Here is a 23,398-nt window from a genome sequence, read left to right on the forward strand (position 1 = left end):
AGAAGGAGAAACGGCTTAGAAGATGTGCGTGCGTGCGTTCGTGCGTGCGTGTGTGTGTGTGTGTGTGTGTGTGTGTGTGTATACAGCTTTTACAGCTTCCTTTTTTGCTGAAAAAAGGAATACTTACAGTTCCACAGAATTCTATGGTGGAAGAACTTGGGAGCAAACTGGATGAAAATTTAACAAAAAGAAAACTATGATTTACAATGAATGCATTTCAACATCGTGGGAGATTTTGCCACCATTTACTGCACTCGTAAACAAAGCTGAGTTCAAATTTCATTTCTTGATACATAGCTAGCATGGAAAATTTCTTTAAAGGAATACTTACAGTTCCACAAGATTTTTTGATATAAGCAGAACTTGGGAGCAAACTGGGCTGAACCTGAACACAGAATGACATAATGACTATTTTAACAGCTTAAACATTTGACTATCATCAAAAACAGCATTCAAACAAAGCTATTATGCGATTTCATTTGTGATGTCCAAATTATTCTCCATCTCCATCCAACAGGTCCTAGGACAACCCTGTGAAGAAAGCTCATTTCCACCACTTGTATTTGTGATCTCATTCTTTCAGGCAATTACCCACAATTCATGACCATAGGTGAGGGTCTGGAGGTAGACCGACTGGTAAGCAGAGAGCTTGGCCTTATGGCTCAGCCCCACCTTCACCACTACAGTCTGGGACAGAGATCGCATTACTGCTGCCGCCTGTCCCAACCTGTGGCAAGCTCACAATCCCTCTTCCCATCGCTCGTGAACAAGACCCCAAGATACTCAAACTTCTCCACCTGGGGCAAGTCCTTTCCCCTTACCTGGAGTGGTCCGGCATAATGGTCTCACTCTGGCAGTAAAGAAATTGAATGGCCCGGAGAAGTAGCCCCGGAACCCCATACTCCCGAGGGCCTCCCACAAGATATCTCGGGGAACACAGTCGTAAGCCTTCTCCAAATCCACGAAACACATGTACATTGGGTTGGCGAACTCCTATGCCCCCTCAACAATCCGTGAGAGGGTGAAAAGCTGGTCCATTGTTCCACAGCCAGGACGGAATCCGCATTGTTCCTTCTCAATCTGAGGTTCAACTATCGGTCGGAGTCTCCTTTTCAGCACCTTGGCATAGACTTTCCCAGGGAGGCTGAGCAGTGTGATACCCTGATAGTAGGCACACACCCTCTGGTCCCCTTTCTTATTTTAGTAATTTTAAAGTAGTCATTTTGGAGGAAACTCTTATTAAAACTCCATAGCTTCACCAAACTCTTCCCATGCCCTGGCTCTTGCTTCTACCATCATTGCGGCTGCCACCTTTTTTGCCTGTCAGTACCTATCTGCTGATTTGGGAGTCCTTCAGGCCATCCAGTCCCTTTCTTCAGCTTGACGGCCTCTCTCACCACTGGTGTCCACAAGGGGGTTCTTAGGTCTCCCAGTCATTGCCAACATGAGCATTGAAGTCTCCCAGTAAAACTATGGAGTCTGTAGGTAGGACCCTTCCCAGAACCCGGTCCACTTGCTCCAAGAAGGCAGAATACTCTGACCTGTTGTTTGGTACATAAGCACACACAACAGTCAGAGTTTTGCTCTCTGCGATTTTAATTCGCATTGAGGCAACCCTCTCGTCCACTGGGACAAATTCCAACTCCAAGCAGCCAGGGACTCGTGAGTATCTGAACACCTGCCCGGCACCTCTCACCCTGTGCAACCCCTGAGTAGGAGAGGGACCAACCCCTATCCAGGAGTTTGGTTCCAGAGCCGACACTGTGGGTGGAGGTGAGGTTTGTTAAGGAACTGTAATTTGGCAGAAGGAACATTAAAACATTAAATGCCACTTTCACTGCCCAATTTATTTATTTCTTATTTTATTTGTTTAAGTGTTGTATAAAACAATAGAACATTTGAGGACATATATATCGCTGCTGTCGGTCTCCATTTTCGTAGTTTTTCAGTTTTTGACATAATTTGAAAATATCTGTTACCCTTTACATTGTATCAAAATATCATGATGAATGGAACAAAAGAAATGGCCCAAAATGACTTGGAAAAAATTCTGGTTCCATTGACTTACATTAAAGGTAAAGTGGGTTTTTTCCTTCTCCTGTAAAGTTAGCATTATGGAGATACGAGGTTTTCTTCCGACAACAGTGTATATATACATACACATATATATATTACATTATAGTAATATATAATAGTAATAATAGTACATTTATACAGCATTTAGCAGACAAGAAGTGCTTTGTCTATCTAGGGAAAGTATTTTTGCTAGTTACCAACAGGTTAGAGAGAAAGACAGTTCTGAGCTCAGATACCGCTAGAAACAAAAAAGTCACTGTTGATACCGAGAGAAGAGCAGCAGAGTAAAATATAATTGCAGTAAAACAGTGCTAAAACAAAGCTACAACAGATGTTCTCAGCCCACTTTCTGTGACCTGTGCTCATATTACCCTGTCACTTAATTATGCACAAATAATGAAATGTAGATTATCACTTTTCTTGCATTACTCAGGACTGATTAACATTTTGTACTTAATGTTGACTGACATTATAGTGGAAATCAGGGTATGACATAACTGCTCCAGTGAACCACAATTTTTCTGAGATTTGTGGAAAAGGAGCTCCTCAAAACTTGTTTAAAACACAGTTTTGATTGTTGTTAAATTGATTACCTTTTCAAGATGTTTATTGGAACAAAGAACAAGAAGCTATTACTTCTCTTCATGTTTCGTAGTTTAATCACTGAGTAAAGTAGCGGTTCGTTAGAGGTGGCTGCCAGCTAATCAACTTTCATTAGGTAATAAACCAATCTTTCAATAAGTCGTAGTGCAATCTGACATTGCAAACCTTGCCTTCTCAACACATGGCCTTTCATTTTACATGACCATTTTTTCATTATTTGTCTTTTACAGTGTTCCAGACAGCATCGCACCAACATCAGCTCCCCTTTGAATTACAGAAAGCACCCTCTCTTAGACTGACAATGCACTCCTCCCCTGAATTTTGTGCTCACCAGAGTTGCCAGAACATTTTCATGAGTCTTTTGTAATGAGGCAAATCTTCTAGTCATTGTAGCTGATATTTTCCAATAAAAGAAAAGCAAGTGAAAAAGTGTGTATCTACCTTCATTTATTCATAAATTTCATATTTATTTTAGCATGGAACTTTGCTTCTTCTGTCCCTCATCTCCAAGCTGTGCACAGGAAGCTTTTCACTGTCCAGCCCTTACAGAGTGGAGCACAAACAGACCTGAGGTTCGTCCACTCAGAGCACCTACACAGAACCTTCTTATGAACCCTTTACAACAGGCATTGGCTTAAATAGAACGGTTGCAGTGCCCTTATCAGTGTCTTCATTTGATCTGCACTCCAAGGCCACAATAGACCGTTTCCTTCAAAAGCTACAGCAAATTCGTGTTGCACAAGATCAGGGTGGTAAAGCTCAGTTTCAAGGTGTTTTATTTCATTTTATTTTTCATGTTAACTATTCTACAGTCTCTTTAGATTTGTGTACATTTTCACTGCGAAACCTTGATGCTTCCTTATTCCTTAAAAGATGCAATGTGTTGGTCACACATACAGTGCAGGACTACCTTTTCTAGGACTCTTGAAATGCATATTTTCTCATTAAAGAAGATGTCTATCAGTTTAGGATAAGTCTAGTTTTGCTGAGATTTGGTGATGAGGGGTTGAAAACTCTGCCTTCTCACCCATACAGACTTTCAGCTTTACATTATCATTTTCTTTGAATCTTCCCAACCTCTGTCCCTCTCCTCTGCATTACAGATACCATCTACCATTCAGACTGATTATGCATCTTTCAGTCTCCCAGCATCTTCCAGACATTTCAGCTGACAACTTCTTTATGCATTCTTTATTCAAGTAGGTTACCACGTTAGCTTTATGTGGAGCGTACCTGAGCTTCAGATGAGTTGAGTATGTTAGGTGTTACTAAAAATGCAAAGGAGTCACACAACAGGACAGATATTTCACTAGTGGTCCATATAAAGAATAAAGCTAGTTCAAAACAGCTTGTAGAAGTGGCACACTCCAGCTCAGAGGACGAGGCTGAAGTTTCTTTTTTGCATGTTTTTATTTAGATTTTTCATTCCACTTTAAATATATTTATAATATTTTGCTTGTAAAAGACACTGGTTAGGGTCTTTGGGCAGTCGTGGGCTGGAGCTTAGGGATCTGGCCCTGTTACCGGAAGGTTGCCGGTTCGATCCCCAGGGCTGACAGTCCATGACTTGAGCAAGACACCTAACCCCCAACTGCTCCCCGGGCACCGTGGATAGGGCTGCCCACCGCTCCGGGCAAGTGTGCTCACTGCCCCCTAGTGTGTGTGTTCACTAGTGTGTATGTGGTGTTTCACTTCACAGATGGGTTAAATGCAGAGGTGGAATTTCCCCGGTTGTGGGATCAAAAAAGTATCACTTAATCACTTAATAACATAGTCAGTTTGTCTGTGTATTCACTACAAAATTGCACTGACCTGGCATCTTATGCTACTTCCACTAACTGGATTTTATTGTGAAAATTGGCAAACACATTTCCTTTTTTTTACAGTGCACTGTTAAAGCCAATACAATTAGTATTGCTCATTATCATTGTATTAATGTTACATGCGTTCAATTTTATTTAAATATTATATGCATTATTACAAGTGGACCTTCGGATGGTCACCCTCCTTGTGCAACGGGGTGCCTGGATTTCCTCACAGAGAGTATTGGAAGGAAATCTCAGCCATTTAGATTTCAACTTTCATTTGTTATCCATACAACAACAAATCAAATCAGATCAAGCGAATAAACTCAAATATATCAATTAATACACTTTAAAAATGAAATTGAAAAAATTCATTCCGAAGAAAAAAAAAAGCCTTTGCTGGCGTTATATATATATATATACATCTGATATGGCTTTGTTATCTCATTACAAACTGCCACAGCACCACTTAATGAACTTTAAACCAAAACGGCGGCAGCACAACTCTGACGTCATCTGAATACTGTCTGGTAGGAAAGGGAATGAACAAGTGAACACCAGCTAGTTCTAAATACAGAAGATATTTATATTGATCGGTTTCTCTTCTACTTCCAAAAGACAAACAATAGGGATATTCACAGGCTGTTTCAACAAGATGTTATTTCAAAATATGCTTACATACGGGAATTCTTTTATTCCTATATATATATATATATATATATATATATATATATATATATAGTCGTGGGCTGGAGGTTAGGGAACCAGCCCTGTGACCGGAAGGTTGCCGGTTCGATCCCCTTGGCTGACAGTCCATGACTGAAATGACCTTGAGCAAGCCACCTAACTCCCAATTGCTCCCCAGGTGCCGTGGATAGGACTGTCCACTGCTCCAGGCAAGTGTGCTCACTGCCCCCTAGGGTGTGTGTTCACTAGTGGGTGTTTTGCTGCACGGATGGGTTAAATGCAGAGGTCTAATTTCACAGTGTGTAAACACGGTGACAAATGGTTCTAATCTCCAAAAACAAAAAGCTGTCAAAACTAGGAGTATATGCACATTACATATGAGCTCTGGCTGCTAACTCTCCTTATTGTGTAAAACTGTATATATTGTACACACACACACACACACACACACACACACACACACACACACACACACACACATATATATATATATATATATATATATATACATATGAAAAAAAAGGTGCAAAAGTGGAGTGATGCAGTGTGTAATCTTAAAACAGGCCCCGTACAGATTCAGTGTGAGTACACAGGTGGCAGTAATGCGCTTTTCTCTGGTTTGTGAGCCGCTAAACCAACTGAAGAAGCGGGATTAGAGTGACAGCGGTCAGACTGCCTGTGTCCATTCGACTCTAGCCTGTATCGGGGTGGTGGTGCTGCCACAGGGAGGGAATGAGCGCTGGGCTGGAGTGAAGATGAACACGGCTCTGAAACACTGGAAGGAGGCGGCGACGGTCATACTTGCTGCCGGAACAAGGCGCAGTCCGGTCACTGAGCCGCCGCTGAGAAGTGCGGACAGGGTCACTTTCCCTCACAAGACCGCCTTCGACTACGAGGTGCTGCTGCTGAAACGGAGCGGAAAAAGCGGTTTCATGCCCAACGCCTACGTGTTCCCGGGCGGCCTGGCGGAGGCGTCCGACTTCTCCGGCGAGTGGATGGATCTCTTCAAGTTTTTCCGAAAACTGCCGAACTTCGGCATCGGGGTGATGAAACAGCCGCTCGAGGCGAGGCCGCCCATGTTCGCCACAGACCGAGCCCGGCTCGGGTCCCCTGTACCGGGGGACGTCGCTTTCAGGATCTGCGCCGTGAGGGAGACCTTCGAGGAGGCCGGGGTGCTGCTGGTTGTGCCCAGTAAGGAGGCGGAGCGCTTGGTGACGGACGCTCTGTTTTCTCCAGCGGCCGCGACTGAGCGGTGGGACAGAAGTGTGATCGCTGAATGGAGGTCTTTGGTCATTCAGAACTCCTCGAATTTCATCCGCATGTGTAGGGAGCTGGACTGTCTGCCTAACATCTGGGCCATGCACGAGTGGGGAAACTGGCTGACTCCCACTGGAGTCTACGGCAAGCAGAGAAGGTACGATACTGCCTTCTACATGTGCTGCCTGAAGGAGATCCCGGACACTGTCCACGACCAGAAGGAAATAGTTCATTTTAAGGTGACCAGTTTGTCTTTGTGGCTGGTACTTAACAGTGTTTAGGTCCGGTGGTGGCTGGTCTTCATGGTGGTGGAGGTAGAGGGGTACTTAAATCCACCAATATTTCAAAAGTTCTACATAATTATAAGGTTAAGTTATAAACAAAGTCATTCAGAGTAGTTTGATGTGAAATGCTTCGTTCTAGAGAAACCTTTCTAGGCTGCAGCGCCCTTTATGAACTGTGGGTGGGATATTTCGATATCACCCGATATCACCCTATCAGAAAATTCTGCCTGAACTAAAAGAATATTGAGGATAGTCTAATTCATCTTCTTAGGGGGTAAGTAGTAATACTAAGCTGAGTTTGCACTTCACTAATAATAAAAACATGATAATCTGTTTGACACAGAATTCATACACTACACTGATGATTCTCGGTAGGACCGCAAACAAACAAACTGAGAATTGTGGGTAGACCTGGCTATAAATCTCTAATACAGAAGAAGGTGTTAGAAGCTGGTATTTAATTGTAGCTCCAAATTATAACTCAGCTAATGTTAAAGGCCACAGCACTCTGACCCTTCGTTCTCCAACAAACACAAACATGCACAGACGTTGGGTTGGTGTTCATGCCTGTTTGTGATTGCTGGAACAGGGGTGTCTGAGAGTCAGTGGCAAAAGAACTTTGTTTCACTTGAATCTTGAATGAATAGAGGCAGATAATAAACTTGTAAAGAGTTAAGTTGGAGCTGGAAGCAAGCTTTCGTATGTGCAGGTAACAGTGTTGATGTATATGCTGAGCAGTGGTTCACCATTACCTGATCCTTTAGTATCTGCCGGTATTGAATACCCGTGCTTATACTTGATGGTTTTAATGTGTGTGTGTGTGTGTGTGTGTGTGTGTAACCCAACAGAAATAAATGTTATATTTCTATGTAATGCTAATCCAGGTGGGTTTTGTCCCAATTTTTGCACTTTATAAGTGTTTATGTATCAGCATTAACAGATATATACGTTGAAAAAATATCTGATAATGCCATCATCCCACAAATGTAATATGGATGTAAACATTATATCAAGTGCTGCACAGTTTGTGACTGACGCTTTACTATTTCTCCATGTGCCTACAGTGGTCCAGCCCATCGGAAATACTTTGCAGCTACCGGGATAAAGAGATCTGGATAGCACCACCTCAGTTCTATGATCTTGGACGAATGTGTAATTTTCCTTTACTGAGGGATCTTCACAGCTTTGCCAGACAGAGATCACTGGAGGGCTGTGAGCAGTGGTTACCTGTACGCCTGCTGGCTACTGACTCCTACATATCACTTTTACCAGGTATCGATTAGGGACTTAAAAAAAGAAAAAGTTTTCCTGCCAGAGAGTATTGATAGAACATTAACTATCACTGCATTAACTGATAACATCTGGTCTAATTCTCCATTGAGTCTAAGACTAGACTACACAGGCTGTGGATTTCAAATATTAAAGCCATAAACAGAATCAGCTTTAACAGTTAAATATAAATTGAATGGACTTCGTGATCTAATGTGGGTGTGTGGGATGGGTTCAGGGTTACGCCCATGGTCTTAAGACCTAGTAAGACTGGCAGTTTGTGCTCACCCCTTGTAAGCTCAAAGCAGTAGTTCTGTTTTCTTATTAATTGTAAATTAATTTACTCCACTTAACTCCAAATATCTAGTTTTGTTCAAACACATGTCGGTACAGAGGTTGGCAGTGTAACACAATGTACTGTAATCATGGTGATCATATTCATCATGTAATTTTTTTATTACTGCCACTGCTGAGACCACAGTAATTCTGTGGCTTTTCACTTTACTCAGAAAAAACTTTACTCTAAACACGCTTAAAATAGAAATGAACTGGAAGCTTCGGTTTTACTTTTCATGAATTCCTCACTCAGTTATTAAGCTATAAATCTACACCGATGAGCCAAAACATTCTGATATGCTCTTGGTCCTCCATGTGCTACCAAAACAGCTCCAACTTGCACAGGTATGGACTCTAGAAGACCAATAAAGGTCCCCTGTGGGGACTAAGACATTGCAGCATATCTTTTAAGTCCTGTATATTGTGAGCTGGAGGTATTCTGGATTGGTCTTCTCGTTCCAGTACATCCAACAGGTGCTCTATCAGACTGACATCAGGAATTTGGAGGCCAGGGCAAAACCTTCAAATCTGTCATTTTCCTCAAACCAATCCTGAAGAATTGGTGCAATGTGGCAGGGCACATTATCCTGTTGGAAAGGCCACTGCTATTAGGGAACATTCTTGCCATGAATGGGTGTACCTTGTCTACAACAAGGGAGGTGGAATGTGTCAAACTGATGCACACATGAAAGCTCAGACATGGGGTTTCCCAGGAGAATGTTGCCCACAGCAACACACTCCCTCCACCGGCCTGTCATCTTCTCCCAGTGCATCCTGGTGCTATCACTTCCCCAGGTACATAGCACACATAGGACCAGGTGACCACCTTGCATTGTTCCAAAGTCCAGTTCTGACACTCATGTTCCCATTGTAGGTGCTTTCAGCAGTGGACATGGGTTAGCATGAACACCCTGACTGATCTGTGGCTACATACGCAGGGTGTTGACACATTCCTCCTGTAACCATCATTAAACATTTCTGTAGTTTCTGCCACAGCAGCCCTTCTGTTGGTTATCATTACCCTTGTCCATCACTGAACCTTAGTAATCCAACACCCTGCCCACGATTTGTGTCTTTGGACCACTTTCAAAAGGTACTTGGCACTGCTTACCGGGAGTGCACCACAAGCCTAGCCATTTCGGAGATGCTCTGACCCAGTTGTCTGCCCATAATGATTTGGCCCTTGTTGCTCAGGTCTACATATCTGCCTGTTTCTCCCGCATCCAACATTTTGACTTCAGGAACCAACTGTTTGCTTACCATCTAATATATTCCAGACCTCGACATACGCTTTTATGAAATAATCAGCATTATTTACTATCTGTCATAATATTTTGGCTAATCAGTGTATATACACTGCTCAAAAAAATAAAGGGAACACTTAAACAACACAATATAACTCCAAGTAAATCAAACTTCTGTGAAATCAAACTTAAGCAACACTGATTGACAATCAGTTTCACATGCTGTTCTGCAAATGGAATAGACAACAGGTGGAAATTACTGGCAATTAGCAAGACACACTCAATAAAGGAGTGGTTCTGCAGGTGGGCACACAAGTGGCTCAGGTAGTGCAGCTCATCTAGGATGGCACATCAATGCGAGCTGTGGCAAGAAGGTTTGCTGTGTCTGTCAGCGTAGTGTCTAGAGGCTGGAGGCGCTACCAGGAGACAGGCCAGTACACCAGGAGATGTGGAGGAGGCCGTAGGAGGGCAACAACCCAGCAGCAGGACCACCTTTGTGCAAGGAGGAACAGGAGGAGCACTGCCAGAGCCCTGCAAAATGACCTCCAGCAGGCCACAAATGTGCATGTGTCTGCACAAACGGTTAGAAACCAACTCCATGAGGATGGTATGAGGGCCCGACGTCCACAGATGGGGGTTGTGCTCAAAGCCCAACACCGTGCAGGACGCTTGGCATTTGTCAGAGAACACCAGGATTGGCAAATTCGCCACCGGCGCCCTGTGCTCTTCACAGATGAAAGCAGGTTCACACTGAGCACATGTGACAGACGTGACAGAGTCTGGAGATGCCGTGGAGAGCGATCTGCTGCCTGCAACATCCTACAGCATGACCGGTTTGGCAGTGGGTCAGTAATGGTGTGGGGTGGCATTTCTTTGGAGGGCTGCACAGCCCTCCATGTGCTCGCCAGAGGTAGCCTGACTGCCATTAGGTACCGAGATGAGATCCTCAGACCCCTTGTGAGACCATATGCTGGGGCGGTTGGCCCTGGGTTCCTCCTAATGCAGGACAATACTAGACCTCATGTGGCTGGAGTGTGTCAGCAGTTCCTGCAAGATGAAGGCATTGAAGCTATGGACTGGCCCGCCCGTTCCCCAAACCTAAATCCGATTGAGCACATCTGGGACATCATGTCTCGCTCCATCCACCAACGCCACATTGCACCAAAGACTGTCCAGGAGTTGGCAGATGCTTTAGCCCAGGTCTGGGAGGAGATCCCTCAGGAGACCATCCGCCACCTCATCAGGAGCATGCCCAGGCCTTGTAGGGAGGTCATACAGGCATGTGGAGGCCACACACAATACTAAGCCTCATTTTGACTTGTTTTAAGGACATTACATCAAAGTTGGATCAGTTTTTCCACTTTAATTTTGTGTCTTCTTTCAGAGGTGGGACTAATTTTGTAGTGGGAAGAATGTGTTAATATGTACGTGTGTGTGCATGTATGTATGTAGTTTTTGCAAGCCCAAGTGATAGTGCATGGTTACCAGTATCAGTTCTAAGTGAGGTGGTTTTCTAGGACATTGTGCAATACAGAGCCAGCAGATGGAAATTAGAACACTAGATTGTAATATTTTGTGAAACAATATTAATGACTTTTTTTTCCCCCCCTCCCGTCTTTCAATGTGCAGGTGACAGCCTGTACCCTGAGAATCCGGACTTCTTAGGGAAGATGAACATCAGTGCACCAGCAGAGAAATGCCTAGAAGAACTGCAGAGAGAGAGTGTAAACCTGCATCGTATTGTGCACCATGATCAATACACAGCCTCTGTACATATTAACATCACACCCAAATACAAACACATGCCTCCTCTCACCAGTTCAGCACTCGAAAGCTCCTCAAAGCATGACAGCAAGCTTTAAACTTGTAATGTATCAGCATTAGAACTTTGGACTAATCCATCTCCCTCTGTGGCAGAACACACAAACTGCTTCAGGTAAACCTGACAGCATTATAAAAATGTATATTAGACCACAGAACAAAACTGGATTTTAAATCTCAATTTTTGTCTTTTTAAAACATTTTTGCATGAGTTGAAAACACCCTTTGCACTGTGTTGAAACTGCATGTTTAATAAGCTTAATTCAACTTATGTTTCTTCCCATGTTCTATAAATTGCCAAATTTGTAGATGAGGTTTCAGACACTAATGATGCTTACCAATGAAATGGTGCATTGTAGAGATTTCTTTACAAGAGTTGTGAGAGAAAGCAGGGGTCACAATTAACACACAGCCATTTCATTTATACTCCAAAACTAGAGAAACTACACAAGTTTTTGTATGCAGGTTTGAGGGGTGAAAGTGTTCATCCAAATTTTTCTCTGCATACCACTTGAGTGCTTTAAGTAACCACATCATGATTTAATTCTGCTGAAATAAAAAAAAGGGTATAAATATAAAAATACTCATCATGCTGATTGACTTTAGCAGCCATAGCTATACTCTAAGGAAGCAGTGCCTTGATCCGGCATAGCATGAGGAAAGCTATGCTGTTCGTTAGTTATATCTAGTCATAGGATTTTTTTACAAAAGCATAGTAATTACTGAAAACATTTAGGGGGGGAAAACATAAGTGATTGGTAGTGTGTGAGGTAAAAAATATTTTCACAGTTGTGAAAAATTACTAATAAAACTATGTATTTAAACAGAGTGGCATTACCGTGTCTTTTGCCAGCTAACTCAAGTAGCATGTTTCAGACTTGCCTGAAACCTTACCGTCATTTTACCTGACCTGTGTTCAGCAAGTTTCATGAGGATCATATTTTGTTGATTTAATCAAATTGCACGGCACTTGCTACAGCATGTCCCTGATAAGTGAATAGACAAATTTAACCATCTTCAGCAAAAACACATCAAATTCTGTTTTCTACAAATCACAAATAAGTAAAAACAAAAGTAAGCTTCAGACACAAAGGGTGTGAATCTTTTCTGTTTAATCAGACAAACAACCCGACCAAAGATAAACTACAAAATGACTTCTTGCTGGGTGTGCACATTGCTATATTTCTGTGGAGACAGTAGCATGAAATTCTTAACCACCATCACATTTTAAATAAACCTCAACAGAAAACATTCAGGAAAAAAAGCCACTCCTCTAGACATCTAATGAACTCCTCACTCTACAATTCCAATGAAAACCATAACTTAAATGACAAAAGAAAAACAAAAAATAGCTTTTTATTCAATTTGAAGGCTGCTTTATAGAATTACGTCCTTAATTTGTACAGGCTTATGTTTGGTCATGGTGGCAAGTTCTACATGGCTCCACGTGGTAGGATTTAAATTTCACATTGTGAAACAGAACTTGGAAGTAGAAAAGGCAAAAACTGTACAAATTTTTTTTACTATTAAATACAATCACTCTGTACCAATAATGACAAACATCCCACAGGTAATTTTTTCAGAGTACATTTAAACTCACAAACAGCAGCTTAAAACCTAAATAGAAAATGATAAATATTTCATCGTCAAAACCCAATTAGTCCATAATCATTTTTTGCTTGCAATCTACTGTTGGGGGTTGGGGTGGGGTGGGGAGTCATAAAAAAAAAATGGGCATGCCAAATTTTGCAGAAGCAGATCATAAAACCAAATGTAGCTCTCATTCAGGGCACAAATCAAGAGGACAAAAACTAACTAAATGATGGGGTTTAGAGGGCACTTCTCAAACAAGAGACACACTAAAGGCAGTGCTGGGAAAGAGCTGTAGTCAGACTACGACAAGAGCCAATAACAGCTGGAAAAGTTGAAAGTTACTTTGGATACTTTCTGCCAACCGAACAGTTCCCACACTGTTGTCACAAAAATGGCTAAATTACTAAATAGCTTAAATTTGCTTTCATAGGCACGAGTACTTAGTCTGAGCTAAGACAGAGTGGATTTGTAAAGTCAGTATAAAGCCATGATACCAGAATCCATCTAGAGAAGAAAAAAAAAGGCTCACTTTCAAACATGGTCTCAACACATTGAGACACACGTGTACTTAAAATCACCGATGATTAAAAGGGGACCATAGTGGAAGCAAACGTCATGAAAAACAAAAATACAGAAAGTGTGACCAACAGCAACATGCAAAACTTTTGGCACCATTTTATTCATTTTATAATTTTGATTTTTTTTTTTAACAGAACTGAAATCACATTTTGCTGAGGATGTCAGTGCAGTTACAAAAAACATGCATACTTTAATATATTAACTAACTGTGACAAACTCAATTCTGCTCAATTTATGCATTTTTATTTCAGACTAATCCTGATTTTCACACAATAAGAAAATGAAAAACATTATGTGCCTGTGGTGGCTCGACACAATACATTGGAAAAAAAAAAAAAGGCAATTCAAGTGTCTATTGTAATGTCACTCTGTTAATAGGAACTCCCAAAATTACATCATGCCAACTAACCTAGCACAAAAATTACAAGGTTATCCTCAGTTTCAGCAAAATGTGACTGCAAAACATCCTAAAAAAGGTTTAGAACTAACAAGTGAGAGAAAGAGGAAAAAACACCCACACTCACACACAAAGTGATTCTATAAATTGATTGGCTGCTTTCAGAAGAAAACAAATGAGTAAAACTGAGTGCACTAGGAAGACTGCATTAAAATGACAAAAAATAAAATTTGCTAAAGAAGGAAAGAAAAAACTGGGTAAAGAAACAATGAAAATTAAAAGCTTTTTGCACAATCTAGTGGTTATGTTTGCAAGTTCTAGAAAAATAGACTCTTTGCTCAGAACAATATTCATGAAACTTTTTACATTTTAGTTATAACAGCAGTCTTTCTAGTGCCCTCTATTGGCAGCACAAACAGAAATGAACACACGAAAACAAACAAAAGTAAATCACTAAGCGTCAAAAGTTAACACAAAAAAGGTCAAGGGTGAAAATTTCAAGCGTCAGAGAAGCGAAGAGGACAACGGACTGGACGATGAACTTTTGACGTCACATCGACATGCTAGGGAAACGATGAACAAACGGGGCACGAAGATATCTAGAATAAAACAACAAAAAACAAATAACGAACAACAAAACTAGGTTAAAGCCACAACATAAAAAAAGGAGAGGGGAAGAAACAGAAAATCATGTGAAATGATCATCTTTGCATGGGGGGGGGTGGGGGGGGGGGGGTGTCACAGGTACATATATTTACCTACTTCAGACAACATTTAATGCAACACAGAGGAACAAGAAGGAAGGAAAGTGGGAAGGAGGAGACACAAGCAACATGCCAAAAAGGAGTCAAGGGGAGAATTTACATCCAACAACACCAAGAGACGACAAAGACTGCCTATCACAGCTAAAACAGTGTTTATTTCAGTAGGTAGTTGGGGATTTGAGTATACTTCTGAAAATAAGATAGGGTGGAAAAAGAAATTGCCATCAGCAATATGTAAATGTAAGCTGATTCATTTCAGCTCAGTGCTCTTCACATTTTAAATGGTGACGAAAATAGGTCACTTCAGACCAAAAAACGTTTTTCTTTTTGTGCTTTTAAGAGCCGTTAGACCTCTTGCAATGATCAGTTTGTGCTTAATCTCTGAATCGTGAGGGATAATGCAACATATAAATGTAAAGGCAGCTTATTTGCAGTTGTCCATACAGATTATAATGGCCAAACCCAGTGGGATTACATTTCACCTTCAGGTCGGAAAAGGTGGATACAACAATAATAACAATAATAATAACAACAACAACAATAATAATGGAAACAGCTACAGAGTGTATATTGAAGTTGCAGAATATTAAGACGAAAATGATCCACAAGCAGCTTGTATAGGACTGTTTGGCACATCAGTGGAATTATTCTGCCTTACTGTCAGTATGCAGCTGCTCTCTGTAAGGTGCCTAATGTAGCAGATCTACACAAACAGAACCCTCCTGATAGAAATGAATGTTACAACAAAAATTATTTCTCTAACAGGTACATACCAGTAACGAGTACTGGGAAGAGTCGACACGTTTCAAAGGATCTTTGGAATCAGAAAATCAGCACTGTGCTAGAACACCCCTTATGGTTTCTTCTACTTTCTTTGATTACTGTTTGTATGAATGTGTATTGGTTTCACACAGGCACAAATCAGGGACTGATTCCCAGGACCAGAATCTAACACTGAAAGAGGGCTCCAAGACCAGGGTTCAGCACTAAAGCTATTGCAGTTCATGTAAAAGACAATACCACCATATGAAAACTAAAATCACCTGATTTTAGTTTTTCCTTTTTTTTTTAGAATGATTGTTTCCCCAGGAGTTATATTGTGAAGCAAAGTGTTAATGAGCATTACTGAATATTGACTATCTTAAAGATTTTGGTAGGACCTACACAATAACTACGCAAATCCTCACACTTTGAGACATCGTACAGTAAGGGGATTGTGGTAATACCAACTGTAATTTATTAAATTAGCTTAAAATGCATAAAATGTGAAAATGTATCATGTTATCTTTTGTCTTTGAATTTCTAAGTATGTTTTTTGTGCATTCTTAAATAACAGTGCTGTAATTAGTTCGTTCTTTAAGAACCGGGGGGGGGGGGGGGGGGGGGGGGGGGGGGGAGTTAAAAAAAATAAATAAATAATTGGCAGCATATGCAGTCAGTCTTCATTTGACCAGGCTCCGTCAAGCTTTTCTGCAGCCATCAGTTCATGATTAGAAATACTGAGGAATAAAAGGTAACATTCTGCGCTCCACATTTGTACCTTAATCGAAATTGCTTGCATGTACACATGGTAAACGTTGACTTCACTGTTCCAGTATTTGGGAGGGCACTGTATGTGCCTTGGTTACCATAAATGAATTAACCAAGTCCATCAACTGCAATGACCACATTTTAAGAAATATTCCTGCTGTACAGAAACACGTCACAACTGACAGACTACAGAAACTCGCCGTCCTGTCATTCTGTATAGGAGTAAACGTAAGTACTGGAGACAGAGTGTTTCCAAGGTACAATAACTTAACACTGGAACAGCTTCAGAGACATCAGCACCCCAGGGACAACACATGAAGAGTTCCATACAATTTTTGAGTGTTGGACAAAGACAAATATACAACACTTAGCTAAAAAGGGCCACATGCCTGTTGCTTTAACAATCTGTGAATGTATTCACAAAACTTCACATCAGGATTCTACAAAATACTGTTGAATCTTTTGAGTGATTATTAAACAATTGTCTTTTAATTCAGAGAAATAATTTACGCAATATTATAAAACCTCTATAAAAATAGAAAAGGCTTAATAGCTAGGTAATATACACGATCTGGACAATGGTTTTCTCTTCCATTCCCATAAAAACAATTTAAGACCCTGTAGGCCTCAAGTAAGCACTGATTAAACTTTCCTCATTATGATAAACATTTACTGATCAGTAGCAATCAATCATGAATACAATTTCAGAGTGTACAGAGTAACTCAGTCATGCTAAACTAGATGATCTTTAGGGGTTCGGTGTTAGAATTAGTAAACCCACATAGAGGCAAAGCAGACAGAAAATAACAAAAGGGGGTAGAAATACAACAACTAATTGCTCAGTTAATTGTACAACAAATTGTTAAAATTTAGTGGAGTGGAAGAAAAACAAAAAAAAAATGAAACTGAACAGCGTAAGGCCGTTTTTCTTTTCTTTTTTTTTTAAAAGCACTATCATTTGTAACTTCAGACACACGCAGGATGCAATTATTGCTGAAAGCATACAACATCCACTTGCACCAAGGTGGAAGATTGTTCTAAACAACCACCAATACCAAGTTTAAAATTAAACATGTCCAGTAGGCAACTTGAATGAATGTCTGTCTAAATGTCATTTATAATACTTTGAGTCTGAATATCAGCTCCGTGGCACAAGCGATATGCAGTCAGTCTTCGTGAACAGTAATTCATTAAAACGCCTTTGGGCAAAATAAAGTGGCTTGAATCATCCTTGAGGCTACATGAAGGGGGCTGACCAGGGGTGTATGTCTTGTGTAATGCAATGCATACAAATAGTATTGATCTGTCCAGCCCATCATAAGTGGTGTGTGTGTAAGTGAAACTCTTCATACTCCAGCTATATATGCTTCACTGGGTTCATTATAAGTTAATTTCATCAGACAAAAGTGAGGCAATCCTGAGAGTAAGCATGACATTCTTTTGCACCTATAGCTGAGTCAATTAACGACTTGTGCTGAACAACAAACAGTAGACTGTGCCAACAAGATACGAAAAGTTATTGAAAAGTATACCAATCTAAAAGAAAAAGCGGAATTCTGCTTGTTTTTTCCTTTTTGGTAGGTGAAAAATAAATACATGAATGAAAACATCTAATGAAATTATTAGGCAAGTCCTCCAAGAGGAAAAAAAAAAAAGAAAAGAAAAAAAAAAGACTGTACTTTAACATCACCCCATTATGAAATTAGTGGTATTCAAAATAAATAAATAAATTAGTGAAATAAATAAACAAATAATAAAAAAAAGGCATCTATGAAAACAGAATCTAATGGAGAGCAGCCTGACCTTTCAGATGCTCCAAATCATTGTGGTGACAGAACGATTATCTTTTGCAATCTATGCAGCAGACCTCCAAATTCTATTTAAAAGGCAGCTTAGTAGGAGGCATCAGTTTGACTGTCCAAATATACTGTTAGAGCCTATATTGTAAACACAAGAGGAAACTCTACAGGGGCATGATCAAGATGGAGATAATGACTGTGGAACTGAGAGCAGTCAACGACTGCCTTTCATTGTGCAACATCCTTTGATGCAAGATTTGTACACAGCAAACGTGTAATATGGCACCAAAAACTTTAAAAAAAACAAACAAACAAAAAGATATTAAAAAAACCTGAAACCTAACAATTGAAAAGAATCCATTTTCTCAACTGAACAACCATATGGTTCTATCATTTTGCATGTTGCTTTTCCTTTTCTTGTTGATGGTAATTAAGAAAGAAGATATGTAGGAAAGGCAAGAGGAGTGAAGGAATAGTAGGAGAGGGTTAAGGGTGGGGTAGGCTTTAACTTTCCAATATCACACTCCACTTACCAGAAACACATTTTCAAACCAAGTCCATTTTAGAGTAAAAGCACTCAGTATGGCTTGCTGTCGTTTTTGGATCGTTTCAGTTGAACCTTCAGTCGCTTCATTCCGATCTGAAAACCGTTCATTGACTGAATGGCTGCCTGGGATGAAACAGGATTGTCGTAACTCACAAAGCCTGCACATAAACAAAAACAAAGAAATTCATCAGCAACAATAAATAATTAAGAGTTACAATACTGATATTGGTTCCATTCATCATAATTAACTAAATATGCAGAAAAATTGATGCAATCGATACTCTGACCGATTATCTTTCCAGAGAAACATTGATGAGGCTGCTATTGGTGGATTCATCTAGGTTGAGATAAACGCTCAGGACTAGTTCAGCTTAGAGCAAATTAATGCTAGTGTTTACAAACTACACAGACTGAATATTTGATAAAACGTTATTTTTTGCTTTACATGCCAACAGCCATGATTTTAGGTTATAATAGCCTCAGTAAGTTCAATTCAAGAGTAATAATTTTATCATCTTACCAAAACACTTGCTGAGGTTGGTCTGTTTGTCTATGAACACCTTGGCTGAGATGACATTGCCAAAAGGCATGAACATCTGAAGCAGATCCTGGTCACCAAACTCCTGTGGCAGGTGATAAATGAACAGATTTGCACCCTCTGGGCCTAGAGAGAGAGGGGGGGGGGGGGGGGGGGGGGGTTGAAGAGAACAAAAAAAATAAATAAAAAGGGGGGGGGGGGGGGGGGGATTGGGCAAAAACACAAATTTCAGCTTTTCATTAATATAGAACTGCTGCTTACCTTCGGTAAAAACATTGGTGTTGCACATAATGTCATGCAGAGGAATACAATTCAAAACGTTTAATTAAAAACAGTCAACGGAAAAACCTGTAGGCTTTCCTGTTGTCTGAGTAACATGGAGAATGTAATGAGCTAATAGGCTAAAACCACAGCTAACACTTGTCTCTTACAGGGGTTTTCACCCCCATCTTCAGTGTGCCAACATGTTAGCTTAATCAGAGAAACGCATTTTAACCTAATATCACCATTTCTGGATTTAACAGTCAAAATGCTCTCTGCCCTTCCCACATTAAGGTTCCCACACTTCAAAGCAGCACAGCATAAAATAACAAGCACTCAATTTTTAAACTTTTTACAAACTTGTCTGTACAATGTTTTACAGTTTTGTTACAACAACTTAATTGTTGGCCTGTACTTGTTCTCCATCTTCCCAAGTTGTACACCACCATATTTCAATAAAACCATACTGGTATGTTAATTAAATGGAAAAAAGGTTTCTGCAAAAGCCAAAAGACTGTTACTGAAACCTACCGTTTCTATGAACTAGAGGACTACAAGTAAACTCTACTCCTCTGTCACAAGGTAGCTCGGCTCTGCCACACCATTAACAAATCATATGATTATATCAGAAATCGTATTCATCCCAGACTTAGGATTGTGCATTTTTACATGAAAACAGAACGAGAATTTAACTTCCAAGAAAGTGCATATCACATAAAAAAAAAAGGAAACCATGAAGAAAACATCAGCCTGTCAGGTATATCCTTATGTCTACAGCTCATCCAAGACCTGACCTAAAGCACTTAAACATAATTCCAACCTCCAAGTAAATATTTGGTACTCCTACAACAAAAAACTGCACTTCACAAAATATGCTGAAATGAAGAAACGGTACACCATAAAGACCACTCCAAACCTTTCCACTATTCCTCAATTCTGTAGCCCATGGTCATCAGAATTAGTATATAATATTGATCATTCAAAATGTGTATTAGCGCTAAAACTTGTTACTGTTCAGTTGCCTAAAAGCCATAGTTGGAGAGAGATTGTTATCTATGACAGAAAACTAAGATTTTTGAAATGCAGGGGGTTTGTGGATCTTAAATCTCACATATTTTGTAACTCTACTCAAGTAAACGTGACTTGATTGAACTACTTTTCTTGTTAATCAGGTGGACTACAACAGGAAAACCACAACAGGAAAACCAAAGACAACTGACCATTTAAAAAAAAAAAAAAAAAAAAAAAAAAAAAAAAAAAAAAAAAAAAAAAAAAAAAAAAAAAAAAACACACAACAAAACACTGATCCAAATCACTGCACACCTAAGCACTGACCTTCTTTCTGGCTGCCAGCAGCACTGATGCTCTGCTGGGAAAGTAGGCTCTGGTTATAGAGGCTGGGCAGCGCAGCTGCTGCATACTGCTGGATCCCCGAGTATGCTGCCTGGGTCAAGGCCTCCATAGTGCTGCCAGAGCCGTTAGACAGACCTCCGCTGCCCAAGCCACCATTCAGCGCAGCCATGCCTATAGAAACACATTACAGAGCGTTCTCTTCACAACTGTCACTAATGAGAGAAATGCTGCCATTGTCTTGTTTGTAGCTTTTAGCTGTTTGTGCTGAATCCTATGAAGAAGTCCAGTATAACAAACCAGATTAAAACTATTCAAAAGATATCTGCTACTGAGAGCACCACGTTTGTGTCAAAGGTGTTTGCCTCACATTTTCCCACAAAATTTAATCTCTCTACAGCATATTGTTACTATCCAAAGAAAAACAAGTATCTCCAAAATAACTTTACAGAAGGCAAAAACATTCTTTACTTTTAACATAAATTTATATAAACATTTTATTACAAGCAATTTGAGTATTTATTTTGGACAATATGTAAAAATAATTATCCTGACTCAATACTGCCTGGCTTTTACCATCAAATACAAACCAAGAAGTATTTTTCCTTACCTGCTAGTGAGCTCATGTTGAGGCCAGCTCCAGCACCTGCAGCAAGAGACTGTAGGGCACCCAAAGAAGCCATGGGATTCACAGACGAGCTAGTACTGGAGGTGGGAGAGGAGCCCGCTGTCAGACAGAACAAGAGACAGCAAGTTAAGCAGAACATTTAAAAAAAATAAATAATTAAATAACACAAAACACAGAGTATCAGAAAAGGAAAACTTGAGCTTCTGGGAGTTTAAGGCAACAAGCAGATATAATCATGCATAACGCTAACTAATAAGACAATTAGGCTATGTAAATAAGTGTAAAAATCACTGGTTAGAAGGAAACTGGTGTCAACCTTAACAGGGATACTAAGGCTGTCATGTAACCTCTGTGAATACTGACAACATGCATATAGTTGGAGGAGGTGCCAATAATACAGAGAAGCGTTCAAGTATGAGAATGATGGAAATGTTTAAGCAGCAATTAAAATGATCGCAAAAACTTACTGGGGCTCTCGCATTTCTAAACTTGGCGATTAACATGTGAACTATCTAGGATACTCCCACAAGCCTTTCATGTTTTAGTTTAAAAATAAACTATAAGAAATCAAACAACAGTAGCTTAACAACCTAAGATAAAAATACAAAACCCAACACAATTCACAAACAGTTCATCAATAAGCATTAAACAGTAACACACTTGGGGGTGGTATAACGGGAGGAAAAAAAAAAAAAAAAAAAAAAAGACCATTAAAGTAATAATAGAGCATTGGGAGATAAAAAGCAGGACCAACCCTTGCAGCCATCCCAGGCAGAGTGAGTCTGTTGTCCAGTGGGCGTACCTGAGCTAGTGAGCACGCTAAGCGGAGAGCTGGAGGTGGTTAGCGCACTGCTGACAGTTGGAGTGGCCTGCGTGGCACTCGCTGCCGCTGCCAACGCAGCCAGATTCTGCATGGCATTCAGACCTACACACATGCACAGACACATTTACACAACTAAAACACCCAACTTCACTAAATGAATTCACCCCACGAATGTCAGCCAAGTGATCAACATTAATTACCCTGTTGTGCAAAAATGCTTAGTCATTCATAAATGTTGCATTAACTGAATAAAAAGGCACCAACTCTGCACTCCAAAGTCATCAAGCATTTGCCATGTCATTCCAGAAAATGTCTTCCTATTCAACAAAAACATCCAAGTATGAGAAAAACAAATTTCAGTTTTAATAGGTTTAATTTCATTTCTCTCTGCAGTCAATCACCAAGCAAAGATGCGGTAGCAGCAGCAAAAGTAATAGATTGCTACTGTACGTTTTTGTTTGACGAGTCACAAACTGGACGGATTCATAACTTGCTCAACCTACACTTAATCAGATTCTATGCAATACTCGTGTCAAGTGATCCTACTGCCATACCTGCATTCTGTGAACTGGCTAATACATTTGATGTTCAATTCATGTACTAAATAAAATATTTTAAAATGCTGGTTACATTTCCTATAATGCACTGCAAATGCACTGATTCATTTTACGCTGTGCGGGTCTAAATTTGAGAACTACAATATCGTATTAAATAGGTATTATATTGTAAATGCATAGTGCATCACTGAAGATATTCAGAATTCAGGCTTATGATATGTACATGTACCATTGTCCGTTTGCTGCAGCTAGCCATCCAAGATTGCCAATGCTATTGTTTCTTGTGCAGGAAGGTGCAGGAGTCCAGACTGGTTTGGTAAAAAGGACCACTTTCTAGTGTTGTCACAAATGTGCGATTCTCCTTACAATGACAGATTAAGGATCCTCTTACGTTACATATTTCTCTAGTAACCCATTTCAACACTGTCGGTTATGTATTAACACGACATTACTTGTATGCCTGCTTAAACTAGTAATAATTACACATTCTGGCCAGAAACACTGTCAAAGGCTAACCTTGTTTTGTTAATAAAACATAGCCAGGTGCAGAAGCCTAAAGGCTACTAATAATGTAGCAGTGTGTTGCCTTGTTTGCTTCTAGAAAACGGTGTAATCACAATACAAAAATCCCTGTTCATGTCCATTCCAAG

At 40.2% G+C, this 23,398-nt stretch overlaps 2 protein-coding genes across 8 annotated transcripts in view; one reads left to right on the forward strand and one right to left on the reverse strand.

The window, feature by feature from the left end:
* Positions 1 to 5,789: 5,789 nt before the first annotated feature.
* Positions 5,790 to 12,631, forward strand: nudt19 (nudix (nucleoside diphosphate linked moiety X)-type motif 19). Its single transcript, XM_017706195.2, has 3 exons — positions 5,790 to 6,667; positions 7,777 to 7,984; positions 11,191 to 12,631. The coding sequence occupies exons 1-3, from the start codon at positions 5,927 to 5,929 to the stop codon at positions 11,421 to 11,423; spliced, it is 1,182 nt and encodes a 393-aa protein (XP_017561684.2). The 5' UTR covers positions 5,790 to 5,926; the 3' UTR covers positions 11,424 to 12,631.
* celf1 (cugbp, Elav-like family member 1) overlaps positions 12,475 to 23,398 on the reverse strand; it is a 36,612-nt gene continuing 25,688 nt past the window's right edge. For 5 of the 7 annotated variants that reach the window (XM_037534694.1, XM_037534693.1, XM_017706193.2 and 2 more), the window contains 6 exons: positions 22,123 to 22,293; positions 21,351 to 21,467; positions 20,726 to 20,914; positions 19,112 to 19,255; positions 18,578 to 18,749; positions 12,475 to 14,550 (listed from right to left, as the gene is read on the reverse strand). In XM_037534694.1, coding sequence (XP_037390591.1) covers positions 18,622 to 18,749; positions 19,112 to 19,255; positions 20,726 to 20,914; positions 21,351 to 21,467; positions 22,123 to 22,293 — 749 coding nt within the window. In that variant the 3' untranslated portion in view covers positions 12,475 to 14,550; positions 18,578 to 18,621. The remainder of the gene's footprint in view (positions 14,551 to 18,577; positions 18,750 to 19,111; positions 19,256 to 20,725; positions 20,915 to 21,350; positions 21,468 to 22,122; positions 22,294 to 23,398) is intronic. The other 2 variants (XM_017706192.2, XM_017706191.2) reach the window with 1 other exon arrangement.

This window comes from Pygocentrus nattereri, chromosome 25, assembly GCF_015220715.1.
Source record: "Pygocentrus nattereri isolate fPygNat1 chromosome 25, fPygNat1.pri, whole genome shotgun sequence".
In the NCBI taxonomy this organism is placed as follows: Eukaryota; Metazoa; Chordata; class Actinopteri; order Characiformes; family Serrasalmidae; genus Pygocentrus; species Pygocentrus nattereri.